The sequence below is a fragment of the Ptychodera flava genome, chromosome 22, assembly GCF_041260155.1.
Source record: "Ptychodera flava strain L36383 chromosome 22, AS_Pfla_20210202, whole genome shotgun sequence".
NCBI classification, from domain to species: Eukaryota; Metazoa; Hemichordata; class Enteropneusta; family Ptychoderidae; genus Ptychodera; species Ptychodera flava.
The window spans coordinates 1,590,374-1,615,134 of NC_091949.1; the positions used below are offsets into that span (position 1 = coordinate 1,590,374).

At 37.7% G+C, this 24,761-nt stretch overlaps 1 protein-coding gene across 5 annotated transcripts in view; it reads left to right on the top strand.

Moving 5' to 3' along the window:
• The window catches only part of LOC139122446 (heparan-alpha-glucosaminide N-acetyltransferase-like), a 381,449-nt gene that overhangs the window by 56,023 nt on the left and 300,665 nt on the right, over positions 1-24,761 (top strand). For all 5 annotated transcript variants that reach the window (XR_011549472.1, XM_070687822.1, XM_070687823.1 and 2 more), the window contains 2 exons: positions 16,172-16,296; positions 20,902-20,971. Coding sequence is in view for 4 of the 5 variants with exons in the window: in XM_070687822.1 (XP_070543923.1) it covers positions 16,172-16,296; positions 20,902-20,971 (195 nt within the window). In the remaining variant the exon portion in view is untranslated. The remainder of the gene's footprint in view (positions 1-16,171; positions 16,297-20,901; positions 20,972-24,761) is intronic.

Sequence of the window (24,761 nt, forward strand, 5' to 3'; positions counted from 1 at the left end):
TGCCCCTACATCATCAACTATTTACCAACAACTCCATGCCAACAACCAATTACCTGACCTGGCCACACATTAGAGAAGGTACAGCGTCATTGACGGTATTTTATTCAAACTGGGTACAAGGACATTGACCTATGTCATACATATGCATGTCAATTTGTTTTGTGATACAATCCAATATGGCCGCAAGGCAGCCATTTATTACGATTTTTTCATGTACAGAGCCATTACTCAAGCATGTTTCAACTGATTTTATTCAAAGTTGGTACAAGGACATTGATGTATGTCATAGCTACGCACATCAATTTGTTTTGTGATGCGGTCCAATATGGCCGCTGTGCAGCCATTTTGTTACGATTTTTTCATGTACAGAGCCATAACTCAGGCATTTCGCAACCGATTTTATTCAAAGTTGGTACAAGGACATTGACTAATGTCATACACTTGCACATTGATTTGTTTTGTGATACGGTCCAATATGGCCGCCATGTGGCCATATTTTGCTCACGTGTTTACACACGTGGGCATATGTTGCAGCAATGTCTGTCTGTCTGTCTGTCTGTCTGTCTGTCTGTCTGTCTGTCTGTCTGTTGGTCCATTATCTCAAAAACGGCTTATCAGATCAGAATCAAATCTGGTACATATATTCAGTTAGCAAATGGCTAGAACTGATTAGTTTTTGGTGGGTGTGGCTTGCATAGTTTTTGCTCATTTGCACAATTAATGATTTTAGAAAAAAATGGATATATATTAAAAACGACTAAACACAATTTGATGAGATTTGCTACAAATGTTGATCACACCAAGATATATCAGCAGTGGGAACCATTAAGGATGACATGAAAGATAAATGCTAATTTGCATATTTAATGAACTTTCCTAACTAGGCAAATATGTCTGATTTGACTTTATCAAAATTAACCAAACTTGGTATGTATATTAAAGATACTATGATTTAACATTATTGAAAGTCATTAAGCGTTTTAATTTCAGCCAATTCCTAATTTGCATATTTCATGAACTTTGTTAATTAGGAATATATATTTAAAATGACTAGACCAAAGTTGATGAAACTTGCTACATGTATTGAAGCCACTATGATACAACATTTTTGAAAGTCATTAAGCATTTTTACTTCAGCCAATTCTGAATTTGCATATTTAATGAACTTTCCCAATTAGGGATATATATCTGAATTAACTTGATTGTAGTTGTTGAAACTTACTATATACATTAAAGATACTGTGATATAACACTATTGAAAGTCAAAAGACATTTTTACTTCAGCCAAAACCTAATTTTAATATTAAATAAATTTTCATAATTAGGGATATTTATCTGAATTGACTTGATCAAAATTAATGAAACTTACTATGTACATTAAAGACTCTAATACAATATTATTGAAAGTCATCAAGCATTTTCTCTTCAGCCAATTCCTAATTTGCATATTTAATGAACTTTCCTAATTAGAGATATATGTCTGAATTGACTTGACCAAAGTTGACAAAATTTGCTACACATATTGCAGATACCATGATACAACATTACTGACAATCATTAAGCATTTTTACTAAAGCCACTTCCTAATTTACATATTTAATTAACTTTGCTTATTAGGGATATATACCGGGATTTACTTGATCAAAATTGGCAAAACATGCTGTGTACATTGATGATTATACCAGGTACTAGGTCAAAACAATATCGAAAGTCATTTCACATTTTCATGTCAGCTAATTTATAATTTGCATATTTCATGAGCTTTCACAGCTCGGCATATATGGCTTGAAGGACTTGGCCAACGGTAATTACACTTGCTATATAAAGTGGTGATACAATAAGAGCAGTCAAATAACTTTAATAGTTTTATTTCAGCTAATTACATATTTGTATACTTCATGACCTTTTAGAATTAATCGGCGGTGATTATTGTTCATTATGTTCATCATAATAATTTCAATGAAGTTGCAAACATGTGGTTAAGGTTCAAATTTACAGATAACTTCAATATATAATGAAACACGTGAGCATTTTCAGTTCATATCTGGTGTTACGTTTTTTTCATGTCCGGAACCATAACTCAGACATGTATCAAGTGAATTTATTCAAAAGTTTTTATCACAGACCTAATGAAGAGGACTCTATCCTCTCTGAGGACCTGTAATCAAAGTACCCATTAACAAGTTGGGACTGTGTCATCAACGATGACTTGTTATATATTTATCACTCTTCATGGGCCAAAGCAAACTAAGAAGCCTTTTTATGAACTCTTAGCGCCACTGAGCATTGGTATTTACCTTTGGATATTTGGCGCTTTATAAATTTGTTAGATAGAGATAGAGATAGAGAAAGCAAACTAAGAAGCCAATGTCATCACAGCCAGTCTGTGTATGTCAGTCTGTCTGTACAGTCTGTCTGTACAGGCAGCAGCTTTCCTGCTATTTCGATGAGCATGTCATGTCCGCAAACGACATTTTACGTCTTCATTGTCATTATTTGCAATACCAGGGAAATGAAGACCATCGGAAACACAGAATACCAAATAAACATTTAAAGTTTTATAAAGGAACTTCCAAATAAAGAGGGAATGGCTCGGCAATTTCAGGGTTGCGTTGTATAAAATTCTGAATGAAGTTACAAGTACAAATGCGAGTTCGGAGTCTGGCAACAAACTTTTATTAAATACGTTATTAGTCGATCACTGTGTTATTGTTTTAACCACGTGCGCCCTTTTTACACAGGCATAGGATGAAAAGACCAAGAAATGACAGCTATCATGGGAATAAAATTAATTACGAAAACCAGCTTGTATTTTTTGTCTTTCCTTTCTTCATAATCTTTCCGAAGTTTCGTTGTGCGTTAGATGAACGCTACGCAATAAAAAAGAGTGATTAGTTGATGAGTACGTTTTACATTACATCACACTTTCTACCTCCACGCAGTTGTAATTTGTTACTCGTTCGTGGCATAATATTGTCGAGCAGATAATGGCCAAGGGGCCAAATCGATACTAAATAGGGTCTCGCAGTCACATTTCACCATGTGGAGAGAGCACGTAGCAGCTACGTTATTGTTAAAAACCCAACGATTTAATTCTCATTTGAGTAAAATAACGCGACAGTTGTAAATGCAATTCATGTCATATGGTTACGTCGAAAACACTGGCGCAAACGGTAAGATAAATAACCCGCGAAATTATCGAGAAAGTGAAGATCGCATCGTCATTGCAAAAGCATGGCCGCCATGCACGACATGTACGATGACCTTTGGACTCTGCATGACCTAACAGTAACACATGACGTTGTCATCAAGGTGGCAATATTGTCGATTAAAGTAATTTCGAAAACAACTGCAGTGATAAATCTTTCTTCTAAAATGAATCTGCTAAAAATGGCACGGCAAACGAGCTTTAAATCTTCTTTCTTTTCCATTGTTTGAGATCATGACAAAAGCATTTCATTTTAATGTGAACGTAAACGAAATTTACCTTTGGCGGAAATCAACCATAGGCAGGCTTTACGCCGCTTTGCTCTTTCATTTTAACCCAGGCAATTTCAATGGATGTGTAATCTCGTGTTGGCGGTCAACAACGCTTTCAGTGGTGATGCAACATACTCTGAATTTTGTAGAAGAATGTACTGTTAAACGGTTGCCATGTCAGTTGCTTGACATGTATCATGTCATTGTCTCTTTACAGTACGTGACAATGACATAGTGCTCTTACACTCTGAGAGTGATAACTTATCCTTGTCACTGTCGGCAAATGTACCCCAAGTGCAGCAAAGACAATGTCGTAATTCTACTGGTAATGTGCAGTATTGTACATGCTGTTACGCAACTGGATTGATTGGGAGAACAAATGTTCATGTACTTTTTTAAGTGCACATTCATGAGCTGCCATGGACATTCATTGATAAATACGAATATTTCTTGAACTCTCTTTGTCGACGCGTACATCATATTTCTGTCTTGTTTTCAATTCCCGAAACGAATACACAACTTGTATATACAATGTAACAATGCACACAACGACGCAATCGTACACTCTTCAGGGGCGCAGATATATAGTCTTAGATTTATTTCTGGAGTTTCATTGCACATCGTATCGACATGACTTTCTCACACCATGGAATTTCTTTACTTGGGTTTGAACTAACATGGACAACCGGTCCCTTCAAGAACTCATGGAAAGAGACGCGACGGTGCTTCGTAATATAATAGAGGTGTACCTCGATTATAATATTAAAACTTCTGTCGTATCTCGTCATCTTTCCCCGGTCGGATACAAAGCCACCTTACGGCAGCACGATCATAATCATACACCGAGGCCTAGAATTGTATTTTACACAGCGGCGTCTTGCGTAGTGGCATGGAAATACCGGTAGACACAAGCTATACTTCTACTTGTAAAAGCGTGGCAGCCATGTTTGCTTCAAAATGCCCGATCTGCCAAGTTGCGCAAGTTGATGACGGTATCGATACTTCCGCGATTTATTGTTCATTTTCGGAATTGGATTTTCAACTTAATGACATGTCAGATATGAAATTTAATTATTTAGCTCTTTGTTCCACACAGAGAATGAATTTCCAGCGTTTTAGTGACCAGTTCAGTCCCACTGTGTACTACTTCGCTGAACACAGTGCATGCGTGAGCGCTCAGATAATTTTGAAAACGGACACTGGACAGACAAACTTGGCCTTCGAGCCTCGGTAAGATAGTGGGCCAATTCGGCTACCTCGGAAACATAAGTCAGATCTTTTCCCACTGACAAATAAAACGGAATTAAGCAAAATCAGTTAGCCAATGAAATCACTTGCATTTTTCTACAACATTATTACCGTTGACTTACGGTACAGACCCATATAACCACAAACTAGCGTACCATCACGTTAAACTACCGTATTTAGCCTACATAGGAGCAAAGTTGTACGTGAAAAAAGTAAAGGACAAAATACAATTTGCAGGTTTCAAAACAAATTTTATTGAGATGTAAGTTCTCATTTCCTGTGTAGGAAGGACACGTGGTTTAAAATGTAATAAATTGACGGGGCAACATTCATTTGGATTTATTGGGTGCTCATTGTTCTTGTTTTGTTTTTTTAACCAAAATTCGTAATTTTTCAAACAGAACATAAAACCCATGGAGAGCACTGTCTGTCACTGGTACTTTTCTTTTATTTGTTTTTGTAATTTTATTACATTGGACCTGCGAGGTATAATTATCTTAGAACGGGTTAGTTTTACCCGGGAACACAACTTTTTTAAGTTACCTGCCCTGGTAGTTGGTTGCAATGTCCACGAATTTCAAACACTGGCTTTTGTAAATTTTCAAAGCTAGTAAAATATCCGTGACAGACTCGATGAGGGTGCCTCCGTGTGAACGTCCTTGAACCCATGACCGCGACCGTCGATTTATATGCGTTCACTATAATCGTACGTATTTGCGTGTAGCGTTGGATGGGCGATACCATTTTCACGAAGTGGTAAAAAGCAGGAGTATTCAAAATGTCGTTGCCCAGTCACAAAGAAATTCAACCACAAATCGCTGTGAAAATGAAATTCATAGGATTTTGATCAGTTATAAACTAAAACTTGGAAAGACCAGACCTTGTCCATATTATTTCATTCTTTAATTATTATTGTGAGATAAAGTGAACGTCCCTCCTGAAAGATAGCCAAGGCCGGATGTTTCGTAACAAGTCTGTGAACGTGAATTGTTCACTTGTAACATGTCAGCGGTGTGGACTCGGCGACCCGGCCGTACCAGGCTCTGAAACAATTCTGAAAAGACTACGCAAGACAGAGACTGTAGAATTTTGTCTTTTGTCCGTTCATATTCCTTGTTCACTGGCATTTGGCAAAACGAATGTCCCACGTATATTTCTAAGTGATAACACGATGTTTTTATAAACGTGCTATAGGCTATAGCTTCATGTGTACTTCGTCAAATCGCAATATCCCGATTCTTGCGAGCCAGAGCAAATCTCCGCTCCGCTGACCTACGCAAAAACGGGTAGCGCTAAGCTATCGCCGTAAAGAGGCACGTGGATTACGACGATGAATATCTCCAGCTATTTATCGAAACAGTTGTAGAAATGCTACGTTAGACAAGGACAGGGAGGTGTAAAAGTCATGTCTTTATTGATCTCTATACATGTACCTATCCCGTTCCTCTGTAACTGCTGCTGTATGAGTGGAAATTACGCTGGCTGGGGCGATGACATTGCATGTGTTTGAGGATACAGTATATCCCATGATGTGTTTCAAATTCTGGCATAGCAAAATGTTTACCACTTCCGTGAAATGCCCATCTAATTTCCTGGCAGCACAAAAAAATAACCCATTGTTTTCTGATGTCCGTAGGGACTTTGGCATGTGAATTAGCAAAGTGTTGACTACAAATTTCAGCAACGTCTATACGAGGGACACTGTGTCCCCAAGGCAACGCAACTTTACGTTGGCCGTAAAACTTGATAGGGTTTCGGGCAAAGGGTCAATCCAAATTGAGACAATTTAGAGATACCAAATGAAATTGACAAGTTGATGAATATTATCTTGACTGCGTCAAAAAAACAGTAACTCTCACTTGAAAAAATTCTGGTGCATTTACTGGCATGCTTTAGACAAGTTAGCGGTGGGTTTTTTTGCATGACCTCTGGTGCATACAATTTACATATATGAATAACAGTCGCGTTTTGGACGCGTCCTAGACGCGTCTGAGACGCGTCTGAAACGCGTCTCAGACTGAGTATTGTCGTGAAAAAGTCACGTCGGAAACGCGTCTTTCTGAACGGAAGTTTCGCTGTGTACTGTATGTCCATCCATTCACCAGTCTTTCCGAGACCAAGTTTGTGGTAGATACATGTACATGCTCAACTGCAAATTAGTATTTGTTCAAATGAAGTCAGCATTACTAAAAATGCTAATGAGCAACAGAAGTGAAAACTTGGTGAAAATCTCAATAAAACATTTGTCTTAGCAAGGCAGCTTACATACCATATTGTACAAAAAGTGTTGCATGGAAGTTGCTATGAGTGAATCTGAAAGAAGTTATGGTTCAGAGATCTTGTAAACAACCAGTCTTTCATTTCCAAGATGCAGGATAACATAAGTATATTCATGATAAGTGTCATCTGTATAGTCAGTAAACTTTGCTGCTTAATCCAACAAGGTCAGGTTATTTGTTACCAACTCTTACAACTATGGCTGTAAATATGACAATTTTGTGTGAAAATAATGTTCTAACTTTGGGCACCGTTCAGTTTTTATGGCCGGGGGGGTGGGGGGGGGGCAAAATCCAGGGGGGGGGGTCATCATAATTTGGAATCCGCAAAGGGGGGGTCATCGCTTTTTCACTGGTAGGAAAGGGGGGAGTCACCACATTTTCAAAAACATAATACCAACAATAAAGTTCACTTTATGCCATGGCCATGATCGACCCTCTTTACTGGCGGGCCGCCTTCGGCGGCCCACTACAATAAATATACATTATGTATTACCAATGACCCTCTTAACGGGCAGACGCCTTTGTGGCCCACTCCAATGAGGTTTACTTCATGCAATGGCCATGATTGACCCTCTTTACCGGCGGGCCGCCTTCGGCGGCCCACTACAATAAATATACATTATGTATTACCCATGACCCTCTTAACGGGCAGACGCATTTGGTGGCCCACTCCAATGAGGTTTACTTCATGCAATGGCCATGATTGACCCTCTTTACCGGCGGGCCGCCTTCGGCGGCCCACTACAATAAATATACATTATGTATTACCCATGACCCTCTTAAGGGCAGACTCCTTTGGCGGCCCACTCCAATGAGGTTTACTTCATGCAATGGCCATGATTGACCCTCTTTACCGGCGGGCCGCCTTCGGCGGCCCACTACATGTTGACTTTATGTAATACCCCACGGCAATCTTACCATAAAATTCCCAATTGAAGCCGCGGCTTGTATTAGAAACATTTTTGAGGGACCCCTGGGATCACGCACTGAATAATGGTAATGGCCGCGCGCCTTCAGCGGCCCTGTCCAGTAAAGTCTACATTATGCAATAGCCATGATCGACCCTCTTTACCGGCGTGCCACCTTTGGTGGCCCACTAGAATAAAGTTGACTTTACGTAATGGCCCATGACCCTCTTAACCGGAGGGCTGCCTTTGGCGAACCACTCTGATAAAGTTTACTTTATACAATGTCCATGGACATGAGTTGTCTATGGAAATGAAGTTAAAAATTGCCTTACAGTTGTCCTAATTAACAGACGTTCAATGGATGTGGCTGAGAAGTTTGTGCACTGGCATCGACTAAAGTGCGCCGCGTACCGGAGTTCAAATCCAAACCATGCGGGTAAATTTGACATATGGGTTTGGTTATTTTTCAGGGGGGGGGGTCATCAATTTTTTTTTCGTCTGACAAAGGGGGGGTCATCATTTTTTCACAAAAAATGCAGGGGGGTCTATATTTTTTTGAACACTGGCGACAAGATTTTGCCGGCCCCCCCAGGCCGTAAAAACTGAATGCTCCCTTGGTTTGAAAGGATTTTTTTTCTTTTGTCATAAGGAATTGTTTATCTATGGGTGTAAGTCAAGTAATGGCTTCTATACAAATCCCTGGTTTAATGCTTTGAAAGTCGGCGAGTATAGCTTTAAAACAGATGTACATATCTGATGCTTCAGGCTTCTTGCTATATATGTTTGTGTTTGGAAATTTCCACATTTTGTCTTTGACACTGCAATGCTTGTTTATATTGTGGCAGTTTGGGACACTCCATTATCATGTAGTTGTGGCAGCTTCGTTAACAGTTGAAGCTGAGGAATTCCCATTATTACATATTACCTTGTGTAACCATAGACCGTAGAAAGACAAAATATTGTCTACATTAATTTTATGCATTACACTATTATAAGGGACACCTTTAGTTTGGTATGGCTAATTTTATCACTAATTATGATGATGCTTGGTGTTGTGTAAGTGTGTGTGATCAACAGTTGCAACAGTTGCCAACCTTTTCATGCTTCAATGGACAGTGCATCAAAATTTTTTCAAATGCACTTGACTATGAATATCACAAGCTCAAGGTCCATAAAAGCTATTAAATATTGTGTATACACTCACTCTGGCTTGCCACGCGTAATCAAATGTGAGCACAGTGTCATTTTGACGCTATTTTTTTATTTTAATTACTTGTCAACTTAGCTTTGCTACTAATTCTAACTTCATTATTCTTACACTACTGTTATACCTTATAACCACAACATTTTTATTAGCTCATATTTGGTGTTTATATAAATACCAAAAAGAGCATATATGGTGAGTCAGTGGCGTCTGTATGTCTGTATGTTTGTGGGTATGTATGTGCGGATGTATGTCCGTCACATGCAAAAGCTCCCATACTGCCTAAGCTACCATCTCAGTATTTGGTGTACAGTGAGATGCAGGGGTTGAGATGTGACGTTGTTCAAATGAACACGTCAGTGTCAAAAATGTGCAAATGAGGTAAGAAAAAGGGAAATCCTGCAAATGTTCAGGAGTGGTGGCATGCCAATGGCTGAAGCAGGATACTCCACTGACCTGTAGTCATTTCCTGACATTGTTAGTCCCCACGGACACCGTCCGGGGGGACTTATAGGTTTGGTCATGTCCGTGCGTGTGTGCGTCCGTGTGTGCGTCCGTGCATGCGTCTATCCATCCGTTCACGCAGATATCTCAGAGATGCAAGGAGCGATTTCATTCAAACTTGGTACAAGGATTACGCCATATGTCATGCATATGCACGTCCATTTGTTTTGTGATACGATCCAATATGGCCACCAGGCGGCCATTTTATTACGATTTTTTCATGTACAGAGCTATAACTCAGACATGTTTCTACCGATTTTATTCAAAGTTGGTACAAGGACATTGACCAATGTCATAGATATGCACGTTGATTTGTTTTGTGATGCGATCCAATATGGCCGCCAGGCGGCCATTTTACTACGATTTTTTCATGTACAGAGCCATAACTCACACGTTTCAACTGATTTTATTCAAAAATGGTACAAGGACATTGACCACTGGCATAGATATGCACATTAATTTGTTTCGTGATATGATCAAAACTGGCTGCCGTGTGGCCATTTTGTTACGATTTTTTCATATACAGAGCCATAACTCAGGCATATCTCAACCGATTTTATTCAAAGTTGGTACAAGGACATTGACCAATGTCATAGATATGCACGTCAATTTGTTTTGTGATACGATCCAATATGGCTGCTAGGCAGCCATTTTATTATGATTTTTTCATGTACAAAGCCATAACTCAGACATGTTTCAGTTGGTACAAGGACATCGACCAATATCATAGATATGCATGTCAATTTGTTTTGTGATATGATCCAATATGGCTGACGTGCAGTCATTTTGTTACGATGTTTTCATGTACAGAGCCATAATACTCAGACATGTATCAAGCGAATTTATTCAAAGTTGGTACAAGGAGATTGACTTATGTCATAGATATGCGTGTTAATTTGTTATGTGATACAATCCAATATGGCTGCCGTGCGGCCATTTTGTTACGATTTTTTAGCTCCCATAGCCATATGTATATATGGCAATGGAAGCTATTCTTATAGGCTAGGGAAATGTCTGTATGTATGTATGTCTGTATGTCTGTATGTCTGTATGTCTGTCCGTCAACATCAAAAACTCCAAAACCGCTGTACATTTCATCTTGATATTTGGTGTGTACATGGATGATGGGCTGTAGATGAGATTTTGTTCAAATGAAGTTGTCATTGCCAAAAATATGCAAATTAAGTGAAAAAATGTAAAAACAGTCAAAATTGAAAAAACTCAATAACCACTGAGCAGATTACATGAAAAATTAGCATGTAAGTACTTTGGGCTGACATGATATGATTGTGCACATCTTGGGTCAGTATCTTGGACTTGCTATTTTTCATGAATTTTTTTGTAATTTTCTCCAATTTTTGGTCAAAAAATCTCCTGCTCTGAAACCACAAGTCCGATTGATTTGAAACTTGGTATGGAAGTGCATAGGAGTGACCTTTCCCAAATGTGGGCAAATCGTGGTGAAATTTGCATATTTTTAGTTTACACGTCAATAGACTCCCATGTATAAGGCAGATCTCCATAGACTCCCATGTATAAAGCCACGAAAAATAAAAATTTAGTTTCTCATCGTATTCATATTGCAAAAAGGATTCAGTGACACAATTTTTAGTCCCCACGGATGAAGTCCAGTGAGCTTATAGATTGGGTCATGTCCGTCTGTTCGTCCATCCGTTCACGCAGATATCTCGGATATCTCGGATATTTTGACAAAATGTCATGTGACCTTGATGACCTTTGATCTCAAATATACATATTTGTCCATAACTCAGTAACCACAAGTGCTACCACCCTTCATATATGGTATGATGGGACAGCTTGTGACGCCGCATATTGTACCTCATAATTATGCACATATGTAATTTTGAGCAAGCCTATAGAGCTAGAGGTCTGATTTTTGGTATATAGGGATAACTTAGCAATACAATTTTTTTGACAAAATGTCACGTGACCTTGGTGACCTTTGACCTCAAATATACATATTTGTCCATAACTCAGTAACCACAAGTGCTACACCCTTCATGTATGGTATGATGGGACACCTTATGACGCCACATATTGTACCTCATTAATTATGTGCATATCTAATTTTGAGTGAGCCAATAGAGCTAGAGGTCTGATTTTTGGTATATAGGGATAACTTAGCAAAACAATTTTTTTGACAAAATGTCACATGACCTCGGTGGCCTTTGACTCAGTAACCACAAGTGCTACAGCCTTCATGTATGGTATGATGGGACACCTTATGATGCCACATATTGTACCTCATTAATTATGCACATATCTAATTTTGAGCGAGCCAATAGAGCTAGAGGTCTGATTTTTGGTATATAGGGATAACTTGGCAATACAATTTTTTTGACAAACTGTCACGTGACCTCGGTGACCTTTGACCTCAAATATACATATTTGTCCATAACTCAGTAACCACAAGTGCTACAGCCTTCATGTATGGTATGATGGGACACCTTATGACGCCACATATTGTACCTCATTAATTATGCACATATCTAATTTTGAGCGAGCCAATAGAGCTAGAGGTCTGATTTTTGGTATATAGGGATAACTTAGCAAAACAATTTTTTGGCAAAATGTCACGTGACCTCGGTGACCTTTGACCTCAAATATACATATTTTTCCATAACTCGGTAACCACAAGTGCTACACCCTTCATGTTTGGTATGATTGGACACCTTATGACGCCACATACTGTACCTCAATAATTATGCGCATATCTCATTCTGAGCGAGCCAATAGAGCTGGATGTCTGATTTTTGGTATATAGGGATAACTATAGGAGAGCAATTTTTTTACCAAATGTCATGTGACCTCGATGACCTTTTACCTAAAATATATGTTTATGTCAATAAATAAGTAACCACAAGTGCTATGTCCTTTGTATTTAGTAGGATGGGAGACCTTATGACAACACACGCTTTACCTCATTAATTATGTACACATCTAATTCTGGGCAAGCGAATAGAGCTAGAGATCTGATTTTTTGGCATATAGGGATTAATTAGCAATATAATTTTTTTTTTCAAAATGTCATGTGACCTCGATGACCTTTGACCTTGATTATACATATATATGCATATTTCAGTAACCACAATTCTATACCCTCCAATTTTGATAGGATATTAGACCTTAAGATGTCACATCTTGTACCTCATTTATAATGCGCATATGTATTTCTTGGCTGGCCAATACTGCTAGAGTACTGATCTTTTTTCCCGATTTAGAACCATAACTTAGACATGCCTCATGTGTTTCAAATTGGGAACAACAACATAGACCTATGTGCCCATAGATCTCAACATGTACACTCCAGTGATACTTCTTAATGACCATATTTTCCTGCCCCATCAAGACTAATACTCCTATTACAAGTGGGGACTATGTCATTGTAAATGACTTGTTGAGTTAATGGTTGTATCACAGTATTCGATATATCTAATTCTGTATTTTTTCCATTTTATATTCTGAATAATTACATTAAACATATTTCACTGTCTCCAGTACATTTCATTTAAGTATTTTCACTTCATGCACTTTATCCCTTTCACACATGTTCAAATATCTGACCAGAGAACAAACACTAAATAGTCCAGGATGGGAGCTACAGTGTCATTGACGCTATTTTTTAAACAGTAAGATCAAATATCGCTACATGGCGGTGATTATGTTACAATTTTCTAATGTACAGAGCCATAACTCACACATATTTCCACCAGTATCATTCAAAGTTGGTACAAGTACATTGACTTATTTCATACATATGCTCGTCAATTTGTTTCACGTCATGTAGCAGTAACATGTCAATTATTGAAGTTTCTTAAATAGGCTGATATGTCAAGAAATACTTCATCAAATTTCATGAAACTTTGTACAGATGTTAAGCTCACATTGCTTTAACATTGAAAAAGACATTTATCAGTGTCATTTTAATTAATTTGTAATTGCATATGTAATGAACTTTCCTAATTAGAGTGATATAGCCACAAATTAATATAACGTCAAATTTGATGAAACTTGATACAGATTTGATCTCATAGTGTTGTAAATACTGCATCAAACTTTGTGAAATGTGGTACCGGTGATAATCTGTTAAGTATTAGGATTGTATGCAAAAATGTTTTGCAACATCCTGTTGATTAATTCCTAGTTGACTCATTTTATGAACTTTAGGATGGTGGCCTACATTGGTTTTATGTTTTCATCACCATGGAACTCATTCTTGGCCATTGAACGCCATCTGTATCAAAGTATTTTTATCACAGACCTAATTAATGAAGAGGACTCTATCCTCTCTGAGGACTTGTAGTCAAAGTACCCATTAACAAGTGGGGACCTTGTCATCAACGATGACTTGTTTATGAAGTGTTACATATTAACAGACCTGCTCAAACTAAGGGACGGACCATTAGATCTTGGGAGGGGGTGGTCACAATGAAATTGTGAATGTGTTTTACAATTGTAAATTTCTAAAAAAAAATTTTCCCAAATGAGAAAAGCTGTGCTAATTTTTTTACTGAGTAAATTTTCAGATTTATAATTTTTTTTAGTTTGACGCTGTCTGAGGATACAATGTACATCCATATCACTCGCGCAAATAAGATTGCATGCTGTAACTACAACATACATATGGCCCAGTGATTTATATTGCCGATAGATTTCGCGAAATGTTGCAGATCATCTTTTGACAAGTTGAGAAGCTGTTTGCAAAAAATGTAGTGAAATTTCAATATTTGTGTTTTTAGGACAATTTTTGCCCTTTTTTGATCAAAACATCTATTTCTCTGTAGCAGTATGTCCAACTTCTGTCATTCTTGTTTTTCGGGTTTAAGTACTTCTTGTTGTTTTTCTGGTTGTACTGTGCAGAAATCATTGTCAGAACATCAATGTAAAATTTTCCTGCACTGAACAGATAGAAACAACATTTATTGTTGATCTTTGGTACTGGTATGTATCAATTCTGATCAAATGTGATCGACACCGTATAATTGCGGTATTTTTGTACTTTTTGGTTCCAATGCAAACGAAGTCTCACAACACAAATTGGCAAATAATGTAATACACGATGATCTGGACTTGTTTTCTGATTTTTGATTGCCATCTTGGCCTCATAAAAGTTTTACTTCGGCTGGTTGAGTACGTCGGGATCACGGTTCAATCTTCAGAAAATACTCATTTTATATTATTTCGACACCGATGTTTCCAAATTTAATAAAACATTAGTTCTAAGAATTTGAGAGATTGAACGATGCAGATTGTGTTTTTTGCATACCAGTATATTGACTTGTAATTTTGTGGATCGAGGCATAGACAGTAGGGGGGGGGAGATGGTCGAGGACACTATGCGCATCCGGCGCCAAGCGACACACTGCTGGAATCGATGAAATCTGTAACTCGAATGCACCAACTATGGTGAAAACACCACATGCCAAAATGTACATACTCTGACGTGCTCATTGACGTTCGACGTGAATTTATGTTTGTAAATCTACTAATATAGCGGCGTTTGACGCAAAACAATGAAAACGATACTATGTTGACAGGGTTGAGTACCCACTAATGCACGAACCTGGGATTGAGAGCGGTGGCTTTAAGCAATATAATGGCGGCCATTTCAAATTTATGACGTCATTGAGCCTTTCCGGTGGCCGAAATTTTTGGAGCAATAGCTAATTTTATGCGAACCTCTTTAGCAAATTTGGCACTTTTGTCATCCGTGTAACGATATTTTTGTTAAGCCACCTGACTAATATGTGTATAAGTATTAAGTACTTCTGTAAAATGGGAGTGCAGTGTCATTGGGACTATTTTTTAAACATTAGGTCATAAAATTTTTTTTTCTAAAGTAAAGCCACTTGTCTGATAGCCCGTAAATTTAGCATGCAGAGTTTTTAGGTTGATCTTAGTCAGATTTGAACAAATTGTGTGAAAACTTGCATATTTGTATTTTGTTGCAAATATTTCCTGTTTTAGACAAAAAATCTTCTTCTCTTAAACTTTTTGTCAGTTTGCTTTGAAATTTGGTACACAGATTGCTAGGGTTACTAAGACACTCATGATGATGCAGATCCACGCCCAACGTACACCCACCCACAATGCTGGCCTTTTCGAGCAAGGCTTTGATTGACAAGTGAGCCCATACCTATTATCCGAATTATCTTAACTATCACAGTGGGGCTATATTTGCCGCTAAAATTGTTGTTTATGAAATTACATGAAGGTGAAATTTGCATATTTATTTTTTCAGGCAAATATAATTTTCCATTTTTCTCAAATGTTTCCAAAAGTATCTGTGAAATAGCTTTCACAATGCATGTCGTTATGGGTGATTTCAGTCCAAGCTGATTAATTATCTTTCATGTTTTTCCTTTCAGAACATGTAAATTTCCTTGATCAAAATTCTCATTTCTAGCTATAATTATTTTCATCTCTAATTTGCTTCTGGTCATGTACTGGTAGCATTCATATTTGGTATAGCAACCTTGCAGGACAAATCTGAGCATTGTCACTGATTCTGTTTTTTCTATTTACAGTAAAACATATCATTTTGGTCAATCTGGACATTATGTACTATGGATATTTCCAGTCAATACAGAAAATGGTAGCCACTTTGAATGCAATATTGTGGAGGCCAAAAGTCCAGTGGATATTTATATCCGTAAGTAACAATTAGTGACTTGGACTTTTCTTTATCAATTAAATGAGGCATTTCTGCTCTTACTCTGAACAATTGAGTGATATTCCACCCTTTTCCTCAAAAGAGAGATGAGAGACCTTTGATCTTCATTGGTTAATAAGTGTCAACACATTTAAATTAACAGAATGGTTGGCTCACTATCCCAGGACCAGTGAAGTTTATTAGTCTCCTCAAACAAAGTCAACACACTTCCTGCCATCTGGTCATTGTATCTCTTTATGTAAACATGGTCAATACTAATAAGGGATGGACTATTCGCTATCCTTGGATCCTTGGGGTCTACAAGGCGTATCAAAATTTTGTCCAAATGCATTTGACTATGAATATCATGAGCTAAGGTCCATAGGCGCTATTAAATATTATACGCACACTCACTCTGGCTTGCCAAATGTAATCAACTGTGGGCAAAGTGTCATTGACTCTATGTTCCATACATTTGTAGCTCATATTTGGTATATACCAAAAAGAGCTTATATGGTGAGTCGGTGGTGTCTGTATATCTGTATGTATGTATGTATGTATGTATGTATGTATGTATGTATGTATGTATGTATGTATGTGCGGATGTATGTTTGTAGCCTGTTTTGATAACTATATAGGAGCGAACAGTGACATTGTCACTATTTTTAATGAATTTACACACATAAATTAGCAGACACAGCGCTTGTGTAACAGCTGCTGTTCTGAAACTCAAGACAAGACTGCACTTGCATGTATGAACTCTATGCAAATGTCTTCCTCACACTCCACCTTGTTCTCGATGTCAGATGTCATGAATGAGTTATGGTAAGCCAAACCATTCAAGTGATAACAATCGCTTGCACAAGAAATCAGCCCCAGACTCAGCAATGTCCAATGTTACTGCAATGACAGAAATGGAGCTAATAGCTGTCGGCAGTCTAAGGGAGCCATCATTATTTACAGCATGGGGGGAGTCAGAGGAATGTTTGAGGGGGTCACTCAAAAAATTGAAAACTTCAAGGGGGTCACTCAAAATGTGTAGAAGGAAGAAGGAGGGTTAATAAATTTTTAGGCGAAATAAATTGAAACACCTTTCAGATTTCACCATCACACACATCGATTTCTGAAAATTTTTTATATGAGGGGGACACCCCCTCTTTTTTGCACCATTGCACACATCAATGTCTCAAAATTTTCACAGGATCTAAGGACAAAACTGAACTGTTGTGAATTCATCCTTTATTATCGCAGAAACTTATGTTTTAATTGACCTCAGTTCAATGACCATTTCATTTCGACAGTTAAACATACCATATTCAGGCTTTTCATTAGAAGCTGGCAGGTGGAGAAATGACACAAGGTCGCAGATTTTCCATTCCTGCATATCCATTTGTCTTCAATATCTGGCAAACTGAGAACTGTCTTTCACGAAATGTATTGTCATTGTTTTCTTTGTTGAATACTGATCCTTCAAAAAATGTAAAAAAAAATGTCAGTGTTCAAAGTCATTTTCAAAACAGTTTTACTGAATGCAAAATAAATTGAAATATCTCTCAGATTGCATCATTACACAAACCAATTTCTCAAAATTTTCAATATGAGAGGGGGAACCCCCTCTCATGCTCTCCTCCTTGGGGTGTTCTAACAGTTTCACTTCGTAAAAAAAACAAAAACACCTCCCAGATTGCACCATTGCACACATCAACATCTCAAAATTTTTTGATGCAAGATGTTACAACGGATAATGTAGTAACTAACTGATAACTTAATTTTTCTTACCGATAACGTAGTAAAAATTTACTAATAACGTAGTAATTTTTCCTAACAGATAACGTATCAACAAATTTACCGATATCGTATCAATGAACCAATAATGGATTAATTCAACTGATGACGTAGAAAGGTCAACCAATACCGCATCAAATCAAACAATAACGTATCAATTAACTGATAATATCTGATTAAGCGATTCATGGGGAGCGATAGATTGATCGATTTATAGATGGATATTAGATAGTTAGGTAGATAGATACATAGATAGATAGATAAATAGGTCGATCGATGTATCAATAGGTGAATCAATCAATCACTCAATCAATCTATCGATCGATCATTCTATTGATGTTTGATAGATGGTCGGTCAGTCGATCGAGCACAGTGTTCTCCCCAGGATTTTTTTACAAGAGGGCGAAGACGTGGTGCTTGGCACCACGTGCGACCGCGTAAGCGGTCGCGGGGGGGGGGGGGAGGTCAGGAGGGGGGTGTCCCCCCTCCTGCCGTTGGAGCTTTTGAAAAACAGAGGTTAAAATGGTGTTATTTGGTGGCACTTGGGGAGTATTTTTTTCAGATTTTTTTCGTATAAAAAACTCAAAGGAAAAGAAATCTGAGACAGTGTTCCACAACTTTTATTCCAGTTCACTGATTTCAATAAAAATTACATTTTTTGAAAACGAAAACATAGCGACAGACATACATTTATTCATCGATGTCAAAATTATCACCATAGCACTCACGTGTTCTCATCCTCTGGCCGAGTCTAAAAATAGGTCGTTTTGCTTTGGGAAGGAATAACACAAGCAAAATTCTAACCTCCTATAAAAACTTCAGTGTACTCTGCTGTCCTTGGTTCGGCTCAAGCTCCTTGGCTCAGCTAAGTCGGTTACCTAATGCACGGTCCCTATGGAGGGACCGTGGTTAACGATACGTTACGGCCTGAGCCATGCAAATATGGCTGCCATCGATGAGTTGCACATGGGCTTATGATCTCGGATGACATCACAAACTCGCGAGATTTGCAAGATCGATGAGAATTACGTTTGCAGCCTGCAGGATCAACGATCACGCTTGGATTTTGCTTGTAAATCACTGTCAACTTTTTTTCCCGTATATTTTATTGTTTTATTTTTCAAAAAAAATAAATCTTTTTCATTTCTGGCAAGGGGGCGTTCAGAATTTACAAGAGGGCGCCACGCCCCTGTTACCTTATTCAGGGAGAACACTGGAGCAATTGATCGATCGATACCGGTACATTGATGGGCAGATCAATCAATAGAATAAAGGATGTATCAATTCCATAGAAAGATAGATCAATTAATCGATAGATTGATCAATCCGATAAATTGGTCAACAGATAGATGGATAGATAGATCTATAGATTGATTTGTTATCACATTGTCTCGTACATTTTCTTTTCTTCTATTAATTTTGTCCGTTTAGAGTCCAGGGAACTTATAGGTTTTGTCATGTCCGTGCATGTGTCTGTCCATGCGTGTATGTATGCGTCTGTGCGTGCATGCATGCGTCCGTCCGTCTGCTCACGCAGATATCTCAGAGATGCCTGGAGTGATTTCATTCAAACTTGGTACAAGGATTACTTTCTATGTCATACATATGCATGTCAATTAGTTTGCAGCCATCTTTTGCGGCCATTTTGTTACGATTTTTCATGTACGGAGCCATTACTCAGGCACATCTCAACCAATTAATACAATAATACAATATGGCCGCATGGCAGCCATTTTGTATTAGACCTAAACGATGTTTCCTCTCAGAGCACAATGTACACAGTTGCCGATGACTAAATAAACTTGAGGAGTGCCCAGGAAGAGATTATGCATAATTATGACGGATTAGCTGTAAGATGTAGACAGAGTATTAACTGTTTGACCTAACTGTCTGGACTGCTACGGCATCTCAATGCCGTCTACACAAGTGTAAATATAATATAATTTTATGTCAGCATTCAATCTCAGAAAGGGTTCATAGCTGCTGAAGGTTCTGATTGAGAGATTACGATAATGAGTGACATAGTGAATGGAATATCGGTTGACAACACAACTGAAAAACCCTGCATTTACATGTAGTTATAGATTGATAGTGCCTGTGATCATGAGGGTAAAAAAAAAGGTCCGTGCTGTGATTCAGTCAGCTGCTATTTTATTTGAACTTCATGCGCCTTGAAAACAGATTGACACTCGCTACTCAACTCTGAGCATTTCTAAGACAATAAATTGCCTTTGCTCTTTACATCATTTCTGAGGTGAAGACAACCGTTTCTGAAGTCCTTTTGGCTTTACCTATAGCCAAATGCCAGTCAGCAGCAACAAAGTAAAGGGAGAGAATTTGAGAAAACTTGAACGTCATATCATCTGACTCTGAGCCGCTGTTCTCGTCGAGGGCTGTCCCAAAACTATGTCATCAGTATCGTTACAAATGCCCTCATCAGAAGAAAAACCGTCGGCCATCCGCGTTAAAGTGTGGCTGTAGTATGATCCTTTTTCTAACATTCTCTGGCTATCTTTTACACTTGTGGACATCGGTGTGGTTGTTTTGGACTTTCGATGACCCCCTTTTCATTTTCTTCCTTTCACGATGCTGTTTCTGCTTGGATGCTGAATATGTACGGGTACCTGACATGACTATCGAAGACCGCTATTTTGCCAGCGTGTGAAAAGTTAATCAACTGAATTTGATTGGACCTGCCTTATTGTTTGGCCTAAAAACCAAAATGAAAATTGTAACAGTGTACATGTATCATTGATAATTACAGTTTATTTGTGATTTCAGCCTGCTTGACTTACTCACAACCCATTTCGTCAATTTCAGCAATCTACATTGCAATAGCTGTCTATGTTGGTGTTTTGATCTTGTATATTGTTTGGAAACAGATATACAGGTAAGTACTGCTTGAAAACTTTTTATGCAGTTTGTATTCTAATGAGAACATGAAAGGTTGATATTTGAATATAGTCCTCTTTCGTTCAGGTCTCAGTAGAAACCTTTCTCATCTGTACATGTTCTTAAAGGGACAAAGTCACTATCTTTTGACTTGTTACTCCCCATGGATGTAGTCTGAGGGGACTAGTGGTTTTGGTCATATCTGTGCGTGCGTGTGTATGTCCATCCGTCACCAAGCATTGCTCGGACATGTGTGAACCAATTTCTTTCAAATAAACATTGACCCATGTCATATATATGCACATTGATTTGTTCATAATAAGATCCAATATGGCCACATGGCGCATTCTGTCAAATTTTTCATGTCTTGAGCCATAACTCAGACATGTCTTAACCAATTGTATTCATAGTTTGTACAAGATCATTGACCTATGTCATACATATGCACACCAATTGGTTTCACAATGCGATGCAATACGGCTACCTGGTGGCTATTTTGTTACAATATTTTAATGTTCAGAGCCGTAACTCAGACATACCGATATTTCAATCAATATCATTCAAAGTTGATACAAGGACATTACCTACCGGTATGTCATACATATGCACATCAATTTCTTTTGTGATACAATCAAATATGGCCACATGGCGGCCATTATGTTACAACTTTTTCATGACCAAAGCCATAACTCAGACACGTCTGAACCAATCTCATTTAAAGTTTATTAGTACAAGAATATTAATCTATGTCATACATACAATGTGCACATTAATTTGTTTCATTATATGATCCAATATGGCCATCAATAACCTTTGTAATGCAATGTAACCTTTATTGATTTACAGAAAGCATTTGATTTTGTAGATAGGAAATTCTTTTGTATAAACTTTTACTAAATAACATTGATGGAAAAATGTACAATTCAATAGCATCATTATATTCAAATACGTCAGCTTGTGTTAAAGTTAATGACAATTACACTGACTGGTTCAATACATTGCACGGTGTAAGGCAGGGTGATAATCTTTCACCAACTTTATTAGCTACGCTGTCAGCGACGCGGAGCTTATCAAATAGGTTGATTTTCCGTCGTCGTCCGTCATCGTCGTCGTCCGTCAACAATTGCCTTCTCCTCTGAAACCGCAAGTCCAATTGCTTTGAAATTTTATATGCAGTTCACTTGGGGTGACCTCACTTAAGTTTGTTCAAATCATGGTGAAATTTGCATATTTGTATTTTTGGGGCATTTTTTGGTGTTTTTGGTAAAAAAATCTTCTCTGAAACGGCTTGTCCGATTGCTTTGAAATTTGATATGCAGTTTACTTAGGGTGACTTCAGTCAGATTTGTTCATATCGTGGTGAAATTTGCATATTTGTATTTTTAAGGCAATTTTTGTCATTTTTGGTAAAAATATCTTTAAAAATCTTCTTCAAAATGACTAGTCAGATAGCTTTGATATGTGGTACATATGTCCCTATGATGATCTATTTCAGATTTGTTCAAATTGTGCAGAAGTATGCAAATTTGCATTTTTAAGGCAATTTTTGCCATTTTTAGTCAAAAAATGTATTTCTCAAAAAGTACTGGTCTGATAGTTTTGAAATTTGGTATACAGGTTTCTATTGATGCACTAAGTAATAAATATTGAATTTCTGATGAAATCTGTAATTTTGTATTTTTGGGGCAGTTTTAGCCATTTTTGGTCAAAAAATGTGTATTTCCAAAACTACTGATCTGATAGCTTTGAAATTTGGTATAGAGGTTCCTACACATGAACTAAATGATGTTTATTGAAATTATGATGAAATCTGCAATTTTGTATTTTTGGGGCAATTTTTGCCATTTTTGGTCAAAAAATGTGTATTTCCAAAACTGCTCATCTGATAGCTTTGCAATTTGGTATACAGGTTTCTACAGATCACCTTAATAATATTTATTGAAATTATGATGAAATCTGCAATTTTGAATTTCTAGGGCAATTTTTGCCATTTTTGGTCAAAAATTGTGTTTCTCAAAAAGTACTGGCCTGATAGCTTTGAAATTTGGTATACTGGTTTTTACAGATGAGCTAAGTAATATTTATTTAATTTCTCATGAAATCTATAATTTTGTGTTTTTGGGGCAATTTTAGCCATTTTTGGTCAAAAAATGTGTATTTCCAAAACTACTTATCTGATAGCTTTGGAATTTGGTATACAGGTTTCTCTAGATGAACCAGATGATATTTATTAGCTCCGCTGTCAGCGACGCGGAGCTTATCAAATAGGTTGATTTTCCGTCGTCGTCCGTCATCGTCGTCCGTCGTTGTCCGACGTCCGTCAACAATTGCCTTCTCCTCTGAAACTGCAGGTCCAATTGCTTTGAAATTTTATATGCAGTTCACTTGGGGTGACCTCACTTAAGTTTGTTCAAATCATGGTGAAATTTGCATATTTGTATTTTTGGGGCATTTTTTGGTGTTTTTGGTAAAAAAATCTTCTTTGAAACCGCTTGTCCGATTGCTTTGAAATTTGATATGCAGTTTACTTAGGGTGACTTCAGTCAGATTTGTTCAAATCATGGTGAAATTTGCATATTTGTATTTTTAAGGCAATTTTTGTCATTTTTGGTAAAAAAATCTTTAAAAATCTCCTTCTTCAAATCTACCAGTCAGATAGCTTTTGTATTTGGTATGTATGTCCATAGGGATGATCTATTTCAGATTTGTTCAAATTGTGCAGAAATATGCAAATTTGCAGTTTTAGGGCAATTTTTGCCATTTTTGGTCAAAAAATGTATTTCTCAAAAAGTACTGGTCTGATAGTTTTGAAATTTGGTATACAGGTTTCTATAGATGAACTGAGTAAATATATTTAATTTCTGATGAAATCTAGTGTTTTGTATTTTGGGGCAATTTTAGCCATTTTTGGTCAAAAAATGTGTATTTTCAAAACTACTCATCTGATAGCTTTGAAATTTGGTATAGAGGTTCCTACAGATGAACTAAATGATATTTGTTGAAATTATGATGAAATCTGCAATTTTGTATTTTGGGGCAATTTTTAGCTACTATAGACTATAGTCTATAGAAGCTATTGGGATGGGTATCCATCCGGCTTGCCGTTTCATCTTGTGCTTTATTAGTCCCCACGGACACCGTCCGGGGGGAGTTATAGGTTTGGTCATGTCCGTGCGTGCGTCGTGCGTGCGTGCGTCTGTCCGTCCGTGCGTCCGTCCGTTCACGCAGATATCTCAGAGACGCCTGGAGCGATTTCGTTCAAACTTGGTACAAGGATAGTACCATACCTTATACAGATGCACGTCACTTTGTTTCACAATGCGATCAAATTTGGCCGTGGTAGAGGACTTTTTAGTTTTCACCTCCATAGACTCCCATGTATAAGGCAGACCATAGACTCCCATGTATAAGGCAGACCATAGACTCCCATGTATAAGGCAGACCATAGACTCCCATGTATAAGGCAATCCATAGACTCCCATGTATAAGGCAATCCATAGACTCCCGTATAAGGCAGTCCATAGACTCCCATGTATAAGGCAATCCATAGACTCCCATGTATAAGGCAGACCATAGACTCCCATGTATAAGGCAGACCATAGACTCCCATGTATAAGGCAGTCCATAGACTCCCATGTATAAGGCAGTCCATAGACTCCCATGTATAAGGAAGTCCATAGACTCCCATGTATAAGGCAGTCCATAGACTCCCATGTATAAGGCAGTACATAGACTCCCATGTATAAGGCCAAGAAAAATATAGTTTCTCATCGTATTCATATTGCAAA